Source organism: Bemisia tabaci, chromosome 3 (assembly GCF_918797505.1).
Source record: "Bemisia tabaci chromosome 3, PGI_BMITA_v3".
Lineage (NCBI taxonomy): Eukaryota > Metazoa > Arthropoda > Insecta > Hemiptera > Aleyrodidae > Bemisia > Bemisia tabaci.
In genome coordinates, this window is record NC_092795.1 from 29,060,097 (window position 1) to 29,078,410 (window position 18,314).

The 18,314-nt window shown below is 44.0% G+C and overlaps 1 protein-coding gene across 1 annotated transcript in view; it reads left to right on the top strand.

The window, feature by feature from the left end:
• The window catches only part of LOC109031166 (uncharacterized), a 28,991-nt gene extending 14,069 nt beyond the window's left edge, over positions 1-14,922 (top strand). Inside the window, exons 7-9 of the mRNA XM_072298118.1 lie at positions 186-1,374; positions 9,707-9,958; positions 12,448-14,922. Coding sequence (XP_072154219.1) covers positions 186-1,374; positions 9,707-9,958; positions 12,448-14,576 — 3,570 coding nt within the window. The 3' untranslated portion in view covers positions 14,577-14,922. The remainder of the gene's footprint in view (positions 1-185; positions 1,375-9,706; positions 9,959-12,447) is intronic.
• Positions 14,923-18,314: the final 3,392 nt, after the last annotated feature.

The following is an 18,314-nucleotide window of genomic DNA, read 5'->3' on the forward strand; positions in this document are numbered from 1 at the left end:
AAAACCATACAGGCAACACTCTCTCATCAGTAGGTATCAGCGTATAAATGGAGGTAGTTGCTTTTTTTTTTAAATTTGCGATCTTTGAAGTTTAAAAATAATTCTGACGAAGTGTTGCATCCGTATCCTGTAATTGGTGAAATGTCCCATTGCAAATACATTTTCTTCGTTGTTATGATTATTAGGTCTCGATGAACGAGGAGCTCATGTCGACGGAGCGGATGCGGGAGAAGGAGAAGGTGCGGCAGAACATTCAGAAGCAGGCGTCGCTCAACGAGGACCTCATCTTCCGGCGGCGCGCCCCCCGGACCATCGACTCCTTGCGCAACTCCTTCTTCTCGACCTCCACGTCGACCGCCAAGCGGTTCCAGCTCCTCAAGAGCGGCCTCACCTCCAAGCTCAAGTCCTCGACGACCAACATCGAGAAAGCCGTCACGAGCTCCACCTTCAAGAACGGCTTCGTGCGCATGCTCCAGGGCTGGAAGTCGGACGCGCCGATCCCCCAGCCGGCACCTCCGCCGCCTCACCCCATGCCGCCGCCCGTGGAGGCCGTCATCTCCGAGGACCGCACCTCCGTCGAGCGGCGCCACTCCAAGGAGGACGGCTCCGACTCCTCGAAAGACTCCAGCCTCCAGAGCGACACCTCCGTCGACTCCGAGGACAGCTTCGCCTCCGTCATCTACATCCCGAAACCCGAAGAGGTGCTCCACATGGAGCAGTCGGTTACATCCCCCACGCTCTTGGCCTCGAACCCCGTCTCCCCGCAAGCGACCTCCCCTAAGCTCAAGTTCCCCCCGCAGCCTATCTCCCCGAAACTGGGCGTCTCCCGCTCGCCCAAGTCGCCCAAGTCCCCTCAGTCCTCGTTCGGGCTCTACTCGCACCCCTCCTCCCCCAAGATCAAGCAGATCCCCGCCCTCCAGAGCACCTCTACGCCGGCCTCCCCCATGCTCAAACATTTCCCGCAGCCGCTCTCGCCGCGGCCCTTCTACGCCATCTTCCCGTCTTCGAAGCAGTCGCCTCTGGTGAAACCCTGCGATTCGCCGGTGCAGAAGATCTTCCAGCAGATTCACCCCATGCTCAAGTCACCCAAGAGCCCGGTGAGCCCTCCGGTCATGTCCACGCTCGTCGACGTCGAGGAGGCCGCCTTGGAGCCTATGCGCTTGTCGCCCACGCCTGCATCCCGGCGGAACATGCAGTCGCCCAAGGAGGACATCGACAAAGAGCCGGCAGTCACGCCTAAAGAGGAGACACCAGTGGAATCGGAGCTAGTGCTGTCGCCGTCGCCTTCGGTTTCGATAACAAAGGACCCCGTTGAAACAGATCCTCAGAGGAAGGATGAGAAGGATGAGACGAAAACCAGCAGCGTGCGACCAGGTAAACAAAATATCACTATGTGTGCCACGTTGTTTAGAGTCAGCTTCGGATTGATTTCCAGATTCCCAGCGTGAAAGTCCCCTCTAGAAACCCCGAGGTTCCCTCAAATTTTATCCAATTTTCACTGGAAAAGACGAATGTTTTTCCTTGGCATTCACGGAGAAACTAATTTCTTGTCTTTCGCCTGGCTCTTTACAGCCAGGACAACGCGGACTACCGAACTGTAGAAATAATATAATTTTGACACGAAAGAGATGAAAATTCTTGATTTTTGTGACAAATTATTTAACTTTATCCTACAGTTTTTATTTCCTAGTGAATTTCGGTCACGACCGATTCTCCCAGATCAGGAGGTAAGATCTAAACTATTTTTCTCTCGGATTTATACTCTATTGCGCGTTTCAAACTTCTTGACTTGCTCATGATTATTTCCTGATATTTCAATAATTTTCACAAAATTCACGCGGAGTAAAACAACATAACCCACGCTCAAAGTATTACTCAGCAGTGTGTAGTAGAGTTTTGCAATGACTCTCCGCGTGTACCATTCAGTTTAATATCGACGATTGACCGCTGCTGAAGAAAACTACGCATATTAGAAGAGCGACCAATACGAGTGGTTGGTGGCTGATTGAATCGGATGTCAATAAATTTACTCCTTTTTTTAAAGAAACGAGTAAAATTATTCTCAAGCAAAAGCAGGAGAGTCGAAGGAAAAGTTTTGAACAGTCGGAAAAAATTCTTCATAACTCGTCTCCCTAGTTTTGCCATGCGTCTCTGTAATACTATAGATTCTCTGATTTTCCCCTCTTTCCAGAGGCGAATAAACCCTGTCACTTTAGACAGTAACTTACTCGTGTCTTACGTAAATCGACATTTTCATACAAAAAATATGTGTAACGTTAGCGAATTGGTGAATAAAAGAATGGTCGTGTCAGTCTGGGACTGACATTTGAAATCAACAATGATGGATTCGGACGTCGGTAGAGTAGAAATATATGCAAATAGAATACGAGTATTATCGAAGAAAATTGAATGAGCGCATTTCTTGATTCGTGAACTGCAGAGTTCAGCATGCGATGGGCTGAAACGAAGAAATTGAACGGCGTGCATGTATGCAAGCAGCACGTGCAATTCTGGCTGTTGCAAAATTTTACCGTAGGATTATCATTGAAAGGAGAAATGTTTCTGATGAGAAATAAGAAAAAAAGTATCCATTAGAGGGGAAAAACCGGTTTTTTGACAAGTTTTCAGTGAAAAATTGCGCGGAGTAAAATTCTAGTTGTGATTTGAGTTTCTTTACGAAAATGAAAACTTTTCGTCACAGCTAGACTTTGCTAAAAGAGGAAATCTCAGCCACTTAATTTACCACCATTATTAACTTCCTTCTCTATGCAATTGGAGTTTTCTTCAGCGCAAGTGGAAACAGTCAAAGGAATGGTTATCTTTGCTGCAACGAATCCGCCTTTCCTTAAAGTTGATGTTTCACGAAAGGAAGTCCTTTTTCACACTTGTTTCCATTTCAACGTCTGCATATCTTAATTGAGCCCATCTTGGGGTTTGCACGAAGTAATCAAAATGCGATTAATCGTATCATTAATTGTGTCTTTTCAGCAAGTGCTTCTTGAAGCGGGAGGCTCAAAATACGCGCAAGAAGGTCTGTTTCACACAAGAGCTACAGATAGATGAGAATAGTTCTAAAAGGTCGAATTGTGCACGAATTACGGCGAGCTCAATTGTTTTGAAACATTTCTTTTCCCATTTTTTTCTATGGACGGAAAAATAAGTGCATTAAAAACGACGAAAATGAGTACACTTGGGTTGGGTTTTCTTTCACTGCTTTTTAGACTTATCAGGTTTCCAAAAACGAAAGAAAATGGTGTTCACGGACGCGGAAAATTTGAAGATGCATAAAACGGATTATGAAAACTGTGCGTAAAAAGAGTAAAGCGTACACATTTCTGATGTGCTTAGAAGATTTTACCTCTGAGAAATCTATTCAATTTTTTGCATTTCTTACCATTTGTATCTCCAGCCAAAGATTGAAACGGCTTGCCCAATAAAAACAAAAACTGTGAAAATGCGATTCCCGCATTTTCTAAGAATATTGGCAGAGGAAACACAGCTTAGTCATCGCATCAAACTCGCAGTCGCCAATCCATCCTTATTCACTGCGCAAAATTGATCGGTGGGTTGAGCGATGCCTGGCTAAGATCGAGGGTAGTTGGTTTGAACATTCTTGTTGATCTTTCCCCCCGGATCATCGAATAACGCGAAGCGATGAATTCATTCCCGGTTTTAAATAATACTTAAACCCAACCCTCAGGCTCGATGTGTAAAACTTGGTGACGATAATAAATTTCACAATTGTTTGACGATTCAGAACCACGCGTCTCTAATCGTTAAATATCAGACGAATTTATGATTATCCCTTAGTCATGGAACTGGGTGAACGGTCGGTAATTGTGTGACTGTGGTGATATTCTTGGTCCAAAATAAGATTAACAGGTCGAACGCATGTGAAAATGCTTGAAAGTAACTTCACAGTGCTTAAGCCACGATCAATTTTCACGCTCCAAGTTGTGGAAATAGACCCAAAACAGAAACACCAACAAGAGGATGTCCCCCTAAACTTTCTAATGGATACCTCAGCACAATGTGAGGACAGTGGCGTGGCGTGAATTGCGATACATCGATTGTTATGTAATTTAAACCTATGGTAGAGAATCGATTATTAAGGTGTTTGCTGCGAACACCCTGTTGATCGATCCTTTTCCATAGGTTTAAATGACGGATCAATCGATATATCGCAAAGCGCGCCACACCACTATGTGAGGAGGAATCGTGCCCACGTTACAAAAATTGAAATTTCGATGGATAGCGCAGCTTCTTGGTAAGATTGCGCTTCATACTTGGCAAGAAAACTTTCAGTCTTTAAAAATGAACATGTAAGTTCAGTGAAGATTCAAATCCGTACCGTCTTACTTTTGAATGCTTGGATGAATAATTGACGATAATGGTTGATTCCACGAACTTTAACCGGTTATTTGTACCGTCCATGTGCCATGGTCCATTTGTGTTCATTGATCCAAAAAAAAAAAAGTAAGAAACGGCTGCAACTACTTGAACTAAAACAGTAATAGTTGCGGCATCTACAGGCTAGCGATACAAAAAATAATGAAGAAAAATATCTAAAAAAAACTCAACTAAAACACACACAAATGGGCAACGAAAGGCTAAAAAAACGAACAAAAAGCCTTGGGACGTTTTGGGGTGGTTTCACCCCCCCCCCCTCTACCAAAAAAAAAGAATATGTACAATTATAAAAATTGAGACTTTAGACCCCCATTCGTAATCCTAAATCGGCATGGGAGGGTCTTGATTTTTACATAAATGTATATATTTTTTTTCGCGTTCGAGGAGGAGGTGAAAACCACCCCAAAACTTCCCATGCTTTTTGCTCGTTTGTTCTCAGCCTCGGTTTTTCATTTTTTTGTGTTTCTTAGCTAGAGGTACACAGCAACGATGAATGCTGAGCTGACAACGTGGAGCGTTAGTTTGCGTTTCGCGGGCTCTCAACTTTTCGGAAAGTTTAATTCCTCTCGCTCTCGGCTCATCGTTACCCGACGCACCAGTGGCGAGGCGTGAACGATCGATTATCGATATTTCCCCGCACCTGAAGCTCCGGTAGAGAATCGAATATTAAGGTGGTCGTTGCGGACACCCTGTTTATCGACCCTCTCCCATAGGTCTAAATGGCAGGTTGATCGATGTATCGCAAAGCCCGCCACGCCGCACAGTGCGGCCCTCTGTGGACCAAAGTCAAAAATTCACAACTCGACATCTGAATATTTTTTTCGGAATTTGTTATCTTAAAGATATTTCTGACTCACTATGATGGTTCATTTTCAAATTTTCCGCTCAAAACCACCTCAAATGTGGGTAGAAAGTGGGCAGGAAACAGGTCGGGAATCACTGGTCCGTAAGAAATACACGGGAAAAAGACGTCAACTTCAAATGGAGATTTCTCGCTTGAAACGCAAAATGCTCTGGGTGGTTGACATTTTCTTAATCCTCAGATATCCAACTTCAATTCTAGGAAAAAGATCTTGCGACTTTTTGCGACTATCAGAGATATTTGAAGTTAAAGTCTGGGTGTTTCACGTTGCTTTTACATTGTTAACACAGGGCTAATTCGAGGTTGCCAACTTCGAATGAACTTTTCTTGAAAAATACGGAAAAAAACCTGAGGTATAACATTTTCTTATTCCTCGAGTGTTTTACTTTGATAGTGCCAAAGGGTTTTCCTATGTCGGTGCTGTTATCTTCATTATTTAAAGTTAAGTGTCTTTTGCCGATTTTTGTCCGCATCGTCCATAAGGGTGCCGCACTGTGCGCCGCCACTGCGACGCACGAACGATATGCAAAGGCAGCGAAAGCCGCGTCGTTAAAAATGCATGCCCCACCGTCTGACAGTTTCAGCGCTGTCTATCAAAACATGCCGCTCCACCGGGCCGGGTTAAGGGAGCTACCTCCGTTCCCACATCAACCCTCGGGAACAGGGAGTTGTGCGGACAATAGGGTTCATCTCTGAGTGTACTTACGCCTTTGCGCGAGGCATTCTCGAGACCACCGGCTCCGGTCAATCTCTTTGCGGAAAAATCGTGACCCTGAACAGCTACCCAGTCCAGGGCGGTTACTTGGCTGATGTGAGTTTGAATCGAGAGCAAGTTAGGCAGAGAAGTTGAAGCACCCGTTTTTAGTTAACTCTCTAAATTTTAGTTAATTAGTTAACTCTCTAAAATTAGTTAACTCTCCGGACGAGTCGGAGCGCGGAGCGAGCCTCATCGGCTTAAAACATTTAGATTTCCGAGTGGGAACGAGTGAATGGACCACTAGACAAGGGACGAATTTCAGCATTCCGATACATGTTTCGTAACTAAAATTTCACGTAGAACACGATGCGAACAACAAAAATTACCGAAATTAAATACTTACGAAGATATTCAATGATTCTTGATGCGTGAATTCAAACCACCCGCTCATGAAAACTCAATGCTCTGCGTGATTCATATCGCGCGCTAAACGTTATCATGGCAGTCTCAGCGCTATAAAATTCTGGCAACCTCAATCTTGACGCTTTGGATCAGCTGTAGCAAATTGCCTATAGTTTGAACAACACGTGGTGGGAAATGAACATTGCTCGATTGAGAAGCTTGCTAACAACGTTGTAGTGCGCGATTTGACTCACGTAGAGCTTTGAGTTTCTTGTAAGCGGGCAGTTCAAATTCCTCGTCACCAATGTGAAATACAAATGTTAATATCTTCGTTAGGAGTTGGTTTCAGTAATTTTCGTTGTGTGAATCGTATTCTGCGTGAAATTCTAGTTAAGATACATGTATCAGATTGCTCAAATTCAGACCTTGTCTAGTGGTCCATTCTGCGTACATGGGTTCAACTGATGCGGGTAGAGAGTTCATTGACGTCAAACGACGTCACCAGGATGGATTTTGAGTTCACGATGTCTGATCTTTCAGAAACCAATTACCACACCGGGAAAATCTATATTATACAGCTACAAGCAAAATGTTGGAAGCACTATTTCTGACGAACTACCGGACCGATAAGGATGATTTTTACATGTATGTCATCTGTAATACCTGTAGATGTGCAAAAAATTATGAAACCCCGAACTTTTAATGTTGTAGAGCTTTTAAAGCTCATGTCACTTATGTCCAATGTTAATAGCCTGAGAGATATGTCGTTTCCGCTAGAAACGTCGAGGAGTGGGATTCTGCCCGAGTGACTCGAATAAACTTTAAAACAATGGAAAAGCTCTTGTATAAGATACCTACCGAAAGTGATAATTTTTTCACATTTTACATGATACGAAGATGCCGCCTGATCAGAGAGAGCAAGATAGGAGAGTGACAAAGATAGTTAAAAACTGGGGGGTGCTCCCCCTGACCGCTTCGCGGACCGACCCTCCGAGGCGCTTCGCGCTTCAAGCATTATGCGTAACGGGTTACTCTAATGACTTTGCACTGTAGAGTAGCTTCTTCTTCTTCTTCTAACGACTAGGGCATAGCTCTGTATGTCAAGCACAAGAAACTATACACAATTGTTAAAAATCTAAAAATCACTAAAATAAACGACTCGTCAAATCGACTAAAAGAGCATAAAATCGTCAATCATCCTCAGGAGAAAAGAGTGAAAAGAGAGAAAAAATTGTGCCTGTCTCTTAGGCGGTCGTCCAGCAGCCTGATTGTTGAAATTTTGTGTTTGTCGGGTAGACATAGATGACATAGGTTAAAAGGCGGAGCGTGATGAGTCGGCTATGTCTTATCGCTGCTTTATCGTGCCTTTGTCGGGTGACATGCAGGGCCGGATCAAGGGGGCCGCGGCCCATGGCGGCAAATTTTGCAATTTTTTTTTTAAATGTAGGTATAAAAATAAAATTGCAAACGGGGAAAGGCGACAAAATCTTGCATTTCCTGTGAGTATCGTAATTTCTAATTTTGTCGTTTTGCCGTGGTACAAAAGACAGCACCTTTAATTAGTCGAGTTATGGGAGAAACCAAACACGCAATTTGGCCAGAACGCTCATTATTTTATGGACATTCTTGGCCGTTTTGGTCTGACATTGGAATCTGAATTTTGTCAGTGACAATTTTTTGTGTAGAAGGTTGGCTGCTCTTTCATTAGTCTACTTGAGAGAGAAACCAAACACGCAATTTGGCCTGGAGCGGCGCGGTGCAGAGAGCAATGATGACAAGGAATTGAGATGAAAAGGAGAGGCCTCGGCGCGGCGATCGGCATGTAACACATACAAGCGCCTACAGGACTGCATGAATACTTCAAGCATTGCGTCAAACAGGGTGCGTTCAGCAGCGGTCAGCGTGAAAGGCATAGCGCCTACAAGAGTGTAGGAATACTTCATGCATTGCGCCAAACAAAGTGCGATCAGCACAGCGCGGCGGTGGAAGTTAAAATTATTGAACCACATTTATGATTGTTCTTTCATAATTTTTTCGTTCATTTCTTATTAATGGAAGGCATTGTCCACACAGAGACAGGTTTACGGAACTTAACTTTCGCGCCAAGTTCCGTGAATGTTTGCTAGTAGTGTTTGACAGGGCTTCCGCAAAAAATGTATCCAACACGAGGGAACGCGTCTTATGCATCCCTCTCCCTCCGGAACGTTCACTTGACGGTTTTTATTGATGTTTCAAAACGAATGAGATGGGGGCGGCAAAATACAGGCGGCCCATGGGCGGCAAGTAGGTAAATCCGGCCCTGGTGACATGGGCGACATACTCTCGGAAACTTGAGGGGTGCTTTTAGCGTGTCGTGAGTTCCACCCGACATGGGCACGATAAAGCAGCGATAAGACATAGCCGACCAATCGCGCTCCGTTTTTTAACCTATGTCAAATAGGTATATCTACGCGACAAACACAAAATTTCAACAATCAGGCTGCTGGTAATCTTTTCCCTACGGTTTGTCTGGTCATGTGAATAAGATTAAGTTATGAGAGGAACTCTCCTCGAGATATGAGTGAAACGTTGTGAATGGGTCACTAAACCATGAACGAATTTTGACTTGCGAATATAGTTTTCTAAGGAAAATGACGCGTAGAACACGATACGCACATTAAAAACGCGAACAAGTAACTCAATAACCGAAAAATTCGCAGTTCAAATCGCTCAACTTATACGCAAATTTTAAACGCCCCGGTTTCGCGCCGCGTCGAATGATGTCATCCGGCACCAATCAGAAGCGGGCACGGGTTTCCATGACTTCCGTCAAATGTCTATCTACTCTTCGTATATGAAAACAATACTAAAGTCGAAATTATATCTTATGAACTCAAAACTCGAATCTCATTCATATGTTAGCTGTAATAAACGAGCAACAATTCCATATTGAAACACGTTTTATTTTAGCAAACATCAGAGGAAAATGAGAGAGGATTGCGATATGACTACCGCAGTGCGTCAACACCGTCAGTTTCCCGCCATTCGGGTGCGTTTGAAATGTCTTGCAGTTTTTAGATTTTTCCAAAGCGGTTTTCTCCGCAATTTCGGCTCCATAAAAATGCGGAAAAATCACCACGTTATCTCCTCACATAGTACTTTCAGAATATTCGGAAGCGTTTGAAATGTTTTGCAGTTTTTAGATTTTTCCAAACCGGTTTTCTCCGCGATTTCGGCTCCATAAAAATGCGGAAAAATCACCACGTTATCTACTCACATAGTACTTTTAGAATATTCAATAAAATAAACAAGGTTTAGTGGCCCATTTTCTAAAGCGGAAGGTTTGGTGTTTCCAGTTTCGATGAGCGAGCTGACGGTGCGGACGGCGTTCCCGCTGGTGCGGCGGTCGACGGAGGAGGGTGGCGACGGGGACGTGGCCGGCGCGCTGGCGCTGGTGACCCGGCAGCCGAACCTCCTCTCGCTGGAGCTCTTCAACCCCGAGACCGACGACGTGGACAGCGACTCCAGCGGTCTCTCCTCCTCCGGCTCCATCGGCAGCGTCATCAGCGTCCTCAACGAGGAGCTTCCGCCCGACCTCCCTCCTCAAGGTAAACCAAGCAAAGCATTCATGTTTCCGTCTTAAACTGACTGCAGGCTGATTATTGAAATTGATAGACAAAGCTATAGACAAAGAAGACTTAGGGCGTATAAAGCGATCCTATCGGTTGAATTGGATGGTTCTTATGAACTAAGGGAGAAAATGATGGACTAACTGTCGGATTGCTCGCGCGTTGCCGATAGTTAGTCTATTACCCACTGCCTTTGTCCATTGCAACCACCAGCTTCCACCAATAGGTTCCCTCCATATCCCTTTTGTCATTTTTGTCTATGGCTTTATCTATCAATTTCAATAATCGACCTGCTGGGACCCCCCGAGAGCGCTTCGCGCGCCACCATGAGTTACATTGAATAAAGCGGGCGCATCCGCGGACTATATTCTGTCGATATCCGAATCGAATTCGTACCTGGAGTAAATGTTTTCCCTCCTAATGGAGATGTTGTATGTGTGAGGAATTTGAGATTAGACTGTTGATTCTTATGTAAAAGTTCGCGAGAAACACGATGGTGCCACTGGTTTTCTCTGAAATCAACTCCCAAGCTCAAAAAAAGCTCTCAAGTTGAGGCCAAAATGGAGGGGATATCCCACCCTACCCTGAGAGTCCACCTCTACATCAAGACAAACTCTCCATGCAAAGATAGGGAGCAAATACATTGACAGGGTTGCCACTTTATTTGGGGACTCCAAAACTGAAAACACGGTAACCCTGCTAATGTATTTGCTCCGTATCTTTGCATGGAGAGTTTGTTTTGATGTAGAGGTGGACTCTCAGGGTAGGGTGGGATATCCCCTCCATTTTGGCTTCAACTTGAGAGCTTTTTTTGAGCTTGGGAGTTGATTTCAGAGAAAACCAGAGGCACCATCGTGTTTCTCGCGAACTTTTACATATGAATCAACTGTCAAATCGCAAATTCCTCACACATGCAACATCTCCATTGACATGAGTTGGGATCCTTTCACGACCGGACCTTCATTTGCCCTCTTCCCCTGCTCCAGGGTCAGAGGGCCAATAGGTCGATTATTGAAATTGATAGACGAAAGAAGACAAAAAGGATATGGTGGGATCCTATTGGTCGAAGCGAGTGGTTGCAATGGACCAAAGAGGTAGATAATAGACTAACTAGCGGCAACCTACGAGAGATCGTCTAGTTAGTCCATCATTTCTCCCTTAGTCTATCGAAACCACCCATTTCAACCGACAGGATCCCTCTATATCCCTTTTTAGTCCAGGCGCCTGGTAAGTCTACCTGGAATTTTGGGTACACAGCGATTCTTTTGGCCTACTTTATGTTTTTTGGGTCGCTGAATCCGAATCTGAAGTTTCCGCACGCGTATCTGGTGAGCATTTTCCGCTATTTTGAAAAAATGGCCTAAAAAGGCCTTTTTTTGCGGTTTTTTTTATATAGCGGCTACGGATGAGGAAAAGTCCCGGATTTAGCTAATGTTTTGAATAGCTGACATAATTTGGAAGAAAATGGTGTATACATATGTTAGGTTTGCTTAAAAATTGAGGAAGATACAGCATCGTGAACATCGCGCCTATTCACGTTTTCGCGGCGCACCCGTCAACGCGCGATCCGGCTCGCCGCGGTCAGCCAAGTTCCGAAGCGTTCTAAAGTTCCGAAATCCGAGGTTCCTCAATTTTTGAGCAAACCTAGCATATTCATATACCATTTTCTTCCAAATTTTGTCAGCTATTCAAAACATTAGCTAAATCCGGGACTTTTCCTCATCCGTAGCCGCTATATCAAAAAAAACCGCAAAAAAAGGCCTTTTTAGGCCATTTTTTCAAAATAGCGGAAAATGCTCACCAGATACGCGTGCGGAAACTTCAGATTCGGATTCAGCGACCCAAAAAACATAAAGTAAGCCAAAAAAATCGCTGTGTACCCAAAATTCCAGGTAGCCTCATTTTTAGCTACCAGGCGCCTGGACTATTTGTCTTCTTTGTCTGTGGCTTTGCCTATCAATTTCAATAATCGGTCTGCAGTTGAGGACAACCATTAATCGGCCGTATCAAAAAACTACATACATACGAGTTGCTTTCACGGCGCTCTCTGACGGTCTACGAAGCCTAACCGTCACAGTACCTCCTAAGCGTCTCAGTTCTGGGAGTTAGCACTCCCTCATTCCATTTAAAACCCCCGTGTCTCCACCCTTCCACTGAGCGCCTCCTCCGTGATAACGGTTGAAAGACAATTAAGAAACTGTTAAAAAAAATAATAACGGAGAAAGAAAAAAAAATATTAATTAAGATTTTTGTCAGAATTTAAGTATTTTTACACTATGACAGCTGTTTCGAGCGAAAAATATAATGCTATTATTACCCATGATGTAAACTGAAATGCAACCATATAGAATAATTGGTTTACTTGAAGACTGTACCGATGTAAACTAGGGGGGGTTTTCGAAAGAAAGGGAAAAGATAAGTAAGAATAGAATGGTAATTGACTAATTGAGTCTTCTTCTGTGTTGCAGATGCCATGGCAGGTAGACTAACGGATATTACAACCGACTCGTCGAAGTCAAAAAGCTCAAATTCAAGTCTTCCCACCAGCTCAGAGCTGGATCTAGAATTCCAATCGGACGCCACAAGTCCGCCTTCCGGTCTCATTGAAGCCGCGGCGGGAGTAGCCAGCTGCTTAGAAGAAACGGTCGATACGGTATTGAAATCCAGTCCGAGGTCAAAACGGAAACAGCTCCACAATGCGAGCACGGATATTTCGTTAGCCTTGGGGTCCGTTTACACCAGACAAGATTTGGAGAAAACCGTAGGCCCGTCAGAAGAGGATCTAGATATCACTGACGACGACAAAGTGAGCAAAGATCACCAAGGAGCGAGGAATGAAGAGAAGGGAACGCGGTCGCAGAGTGGTGTTTGTCAGCGATCTCACAGTGAAAGATTAGGAACGTGGGGTAATGAACCGTCCGACTGGAACGAAGGGAAAGGGACCAGGCAACAAGGAACAACCCGGGACAGCGAGAGACCGGTGAACATCAAAGCGAAAATGGAAGGTGTTGTCATTACGAATAGGAGTACAAACCTGCCGGACGCGGATTCTGAATGGGGGCAAGGCAGGCAGCAAATGGTGGAGTTTGCAGAGAAGTTGAGCGAAAAACTGCGCGCTGAGATCGACAAGAATCAGGAACGGGAGATCATCGATGTGGAATCGATTCCGGCAAGCATGGAGGATCCGTACATCCAGCGACTGAACAAGGAGTTGGAGAATCTGAACGAGCTCAGTCAAGAGATCCACAGCACTCTTTGGCGAAGGGGTTTGGACGAGGAACCGGCGAAGAGATCTGAGGGGAAACTACCGCTCGATGTGCCGTCGGATGAAACAGCAGACGTTGACAAAGCACAGGAACAACATACGATGGTCAAAACCATGATGGCGGACTCGGAGGAAAGCAAAATTTCAAAGACTGAACCTTCGCACAAGAGTTCGGTCACGACTGCGATCGAGGGTGGGGCCAAGTCGGGCGATGCCAGCGCCGACAGCTCCGGCGAGAGCTCGGAAGCGGAAGCCGGGAGTTGGGCCGACTCGAGAAGGAACACGATCACGTCTCGAACCGACAGTAAATTAAGAACCGCCGAGGCGAGGACTTCTATAGAGTCACAAGACATTAAACCAGAGTCGGTAATAAATGCGGCAGAAAAACCGAAAGCACCCAGGATACCAGAGATGAAGCGGATCGAGTTGCTATCGGGGAGCGAGGTGTCCCCTCGTCGACCGAGCATATCGGTGGAAACAACCGAGCCCTGCGGGAGGATAGTCGCTGGGAAGAGCGAAGAGATGCTCCCGGAGATGACAGCCTTGCAATCGACCCTCTCGGTGGAGTCCAGCGAGGCCGGAGATATCTCTGACAGGACGGTGGGGAGCAGTAGCGATGGGAGCCGGTCGGAATCGAGACGGGGGACTATAGTCCCGACGGAGACCTCCGGCATCATGTCCCTCCGTCCAGGACTATCACTGGAGTCGAGCGAGGCTGGGGAAAGCGGGAGTGTTAGTGATATCTCGCGGGCCGGCGACTCGACAAAGAACACCATCTCCTTCGACGAACCTCCGAGCGGGAGTCAGATATCACTGCTCCGACCCGGCGCGTCCATCGAGTCGAGCGAGTACGGTGATATCTCCGACCGAACGGCGAGTGGGAGCGAGACCAAGGGCTCCTCCTTCGGCGCCGCCAAGACCGACTCCACCGCCTCGCTGACGTCCGACCGATGGAGCGACTGCAGCAAGGACATCAAGTTCGCCGACAGGAAGATCGCTCGCTGCGACGGCCGGTCGTCGTCCGAGGAGACGGTCCCGCGGCGGGCCTCGCTCATCCACCAGCGGGCGTCGATCCCCTGCCCGCAAGCGACGGACAAGGTCGAGGCCGAGAGCACGGACACTTCGATGAGCGACTCGACGTCGCAGGACTCCATGATGTCCGACTGCGCGGGCGGATCCATCACGTTCCACCGCTACTACCACGTCTTCAAGGAGGGGGAGTTGGATCAGCTTATCGAGAGCTACATAGACAATTTGCACATTATTTCGTCGTATTACGATCACGCCAACTGGTGCGTCGTCGCCGAGAAAGTTCAGGTTTGGACCATTTGAGCCGGGCAGATTGACCAACTTTCGTCGTGGTAGTTGGTTTGTATGTCGTCCCATCTGCGGCCCGATTATTGGAACTATGTCAGCCCGACATGAAAAGACATAGCCCTATCTTAACCATGCAATATTCTGGAATTTGATGTCTTGTCGGGTTGCTTTAAACTTTCAATGATCGGCCTGCTGAAGGACGGGGCGTCTTCAGAGCTGCGGGCCGATTATTGAAACTGATAGTCAAAGCTGTAGACAAAAACGACAAAAGGGATTTGGAGGGATCCTATTGATGGAAGCGGGTGGTGGCAATGGACATAGGAGGTAGGTAATGGACTGAATAACGGCAACCCACCAAAGACCTGACGTTAGTCCTCAGTTCTTCCTCGTCATGGAACAACAATGTCAACCTAGGATGTTCAGTGATTCTTGCCGTCTTAGGAACCTGTAACATGATCGATTCTACTTCTATGTCTTCTTTGTCTATCGCTTTGTCCATCAGTTTCAATAATCGCCCTGCTGGGTAGACTCAGGCCTCTCCGGTTTGGGCGTCTTGATGGCACACCGACAGCGATTCGTTTAAGCACCCCTAGGTAACTTCTTGACTATTTTTGAGGAAATGACAACATTGTATTGTATCAATGGTATTGAGGTTTAAAATTAGACAGAAACGATCAATTCACGCTGGATGATAGAGAAATTCGCGAGATCGAGACACCATTTCCTCCTTCCGGCGTGAAGGTGAAAAACAAAAGAGAGAAATCATCAGATTTAAGCCCACTTTAAACCGCGTGCCTGTGTTCTGGGTTTCACTGAACTTGACGTTGCTGTTCAGATTAAGCCTCCGACTTTTTGCGCAAGCTTGCAGTGACACTTTTTCTCGTCGTAGCCACAGCACTGATAAGGATCCAAATATTTGAGTCTTAGATGAGAAAGAAGGTTCGGCAAAATTGGTACGAATGAGGACTGAGACTTTACCTGTACAAGGTGTACACACATGAACTGCCCTTGGCGCGCGCATGTTCTTGAGATACTTGTCAGAGAGGAAAGAATGACTCTCGTAAACGGATCACACATACTCGACTCATATGAATATTAATAAGATGTCTGAAGGATGTACATTTGGTTAAAAAAAAAAACCCATTATCCTGAGAAGATTATGAGCACACAGCAATCGCGCTCAGAAACGCATTTTGTAGGAAAATATAAAATTGTTGAAAAAGCATGATTTTAGTGTTATTCACAGGCTAGGCACGGTTTTCAGTTTCTACCTCTTGATGTTCAACTGAACTGGAGACTCGACAGCTAACGAGGATTTATCTTGCGATGTGCCCATGGACAAGATGCGAACATTAGAGTTACACGATTCCTCATCAAAATTTCATAATAGACACGATTGGTGCAGCAAAAATTATTGAAAATAATTCCGTCTCCGAGATGAAACGTTTTTCGGTGAATAAAAATCAACTTCCCGCTCGTTAAAAAAAATAACAAAAAATAACCATCATCTACTTGAGTAAAGAAAAACGTTTTGCAAAGAAAGATATGGCAGCCTTAATCTTGGCGCTTCAGCTCAGCTGTTGCATGTTGTTAACACTTAGAAAAACATAGGAAACATAGAAACAAAGGCGGGGTAGGAACACTCTTTGATAGAGAAGCCTGCCAACACAATTGTAGTGAGCAATTTGATTCACGTTGACTTTTGTTTTTTTTTTTTTTTTTTTCTGTGAGCTGGAAAATGAAATTTTCCGAAACCTAAACCCTAAATGATAACGCTATTCTTGTGGTTAAAAGTTAATATGAGTAATATTCCGCGTCAATCGTGTTCTGCGTGAGATTTTGAAGAGAAAATATATTCAAATCCCGAAATGTCTTGCCTAATTGTTCATTAGAATTGTCAACTTGAAAGTTTCATTAATTTTTTTTAGCATCGATGAGCAGTTTTTTTTAGTTTATAGAAATGAAAGAACCACATTAATGATCTCAATCTCCATCAGTGTAAGAAACTACTTTCGAGATGAGAAGTTACCTATCTTCAACATATAGGAAAATTATTTTCAGGATGGTGAATCCGATTATTGTTACCATTTTAGTGGGTTTAAGTAATTTGCCAAACTCAACATCTACTCATGTGACTATCCATTGACTCTTGAATGACTTGACAAAATAACTACTTCCTTCTCCTACCTAAATGAAGGAAATATACAAATTCTTGAATATGCTGTACCTAAGTACATTTATTAATGACCCCTTACTCTTCGAAGAAATAAGTACAATGTGAAATCTCTTAAACTTCTTCCTTTATGTTTTCAACAACTTTAGACCCTAATTTAAGAACTGTCAGATGCCTTATTAGAGACTTCACTGAACTAAGAGTAAGTAGTTCTTCAATGCTCCCTAGATTTAATGTCACAGATGACAACTCTTGACTTTCGTAATGCATATTATGAACTTTGTACAAAGCATGTCTAAATAACTGAATAAAATTAAGTACAAGACATTAGCTCATTTTTGAAAGAGTGACCTTCCATTTTCTCCCCTCTAAAATGTTTATGATCTTAAATGTGAATGAAAAAATTGAATAAGTACATTTTTGAGTTTAGTGGATTTTAAAATCTGAATGTTTCACCAATTCAATTTTAAAAGTTCTGAGTAAAATCTTCAGATCCCTAGGAACAGTTTTCCACTGCTGAAATAAAAATATCCGTAGTCTTGAGTAAAAGTTAAAGCCAAATTTCATGCTCTTATTATGAGTAAAAGATCCATAAACTTGACAAAAAAGTGAATAAAGTAGACCAGGAGTTGAGAAATGATTGTCAAAACACTCAGTGAATGCTTTTCATTGATCACAGGATCACACAACAAGACTGTCGCGCTTAGTTCCAAAAAACTGGAAAAAAGTGGGCTGGTAGGAGCCCACTACCGCAGGTGGATGTGTAAAAGTTCTGTGTAAGTTTACACTGCAAGTGCAGGATTGCAAGTTTTTGAGAAAATTCTCAAAGCATATTCTGGAAACTCTAATAACGTGACATTATTTTCTTTGGAAAGAGGTTGAAAAGACTTTGTGAATTTACAGAGCAGAAAACTTATTGGATGAGATCATCCATACATTTAATTTTTATAAAAAATATGGAGACTCTAATACATGATGCCTGAGTTTCAGGAACTTGTAGTAATTACTACTGAATCACTCAAAAATAAGAAAATTGACAACCCTAAACATTTCTTTTATCAAGCTTAAAACTCGGGTATCTACTAAAATTCTAATTTGATTGATTCTCTATTGTCATGCATTCTTGTGCCCACGTTGTATAGAGAGTTTGACTTCATGATACAGCAAACACAAAAAAGAAAAGAAGAAGAAAAGAACCCTCTTTAAAGATGAGTTTTAGGCACAAGGGAAGGTTTTCAAATACAAGGAATACTTCTGGCATGAGTTTACTGAAATTCATCTAACAGAAAGTTCCAAGTCACATATTGAAAAAAAACATAAGTTGGTAGTTGGTAATTTTGAGCATGGCTAGCTGCATTTCTTCCTATAAAAAATTTTAAGTTGAAAAAAAATGATTGGAACGTGAATATAGGTGCTGAACTTAGTCTCTAACATTGAATCGTATGGAGGGATAAAATTAAACCTTTTTTAGTCTTAATTTGATCTTAATGGAACTTGGTGCCATTTGATGAGGCTCAGTCCAACTGGAGTTCCGCAGATAAACATTTCTTATTAACTAATTCCTGCTTTGACTTTTGAAT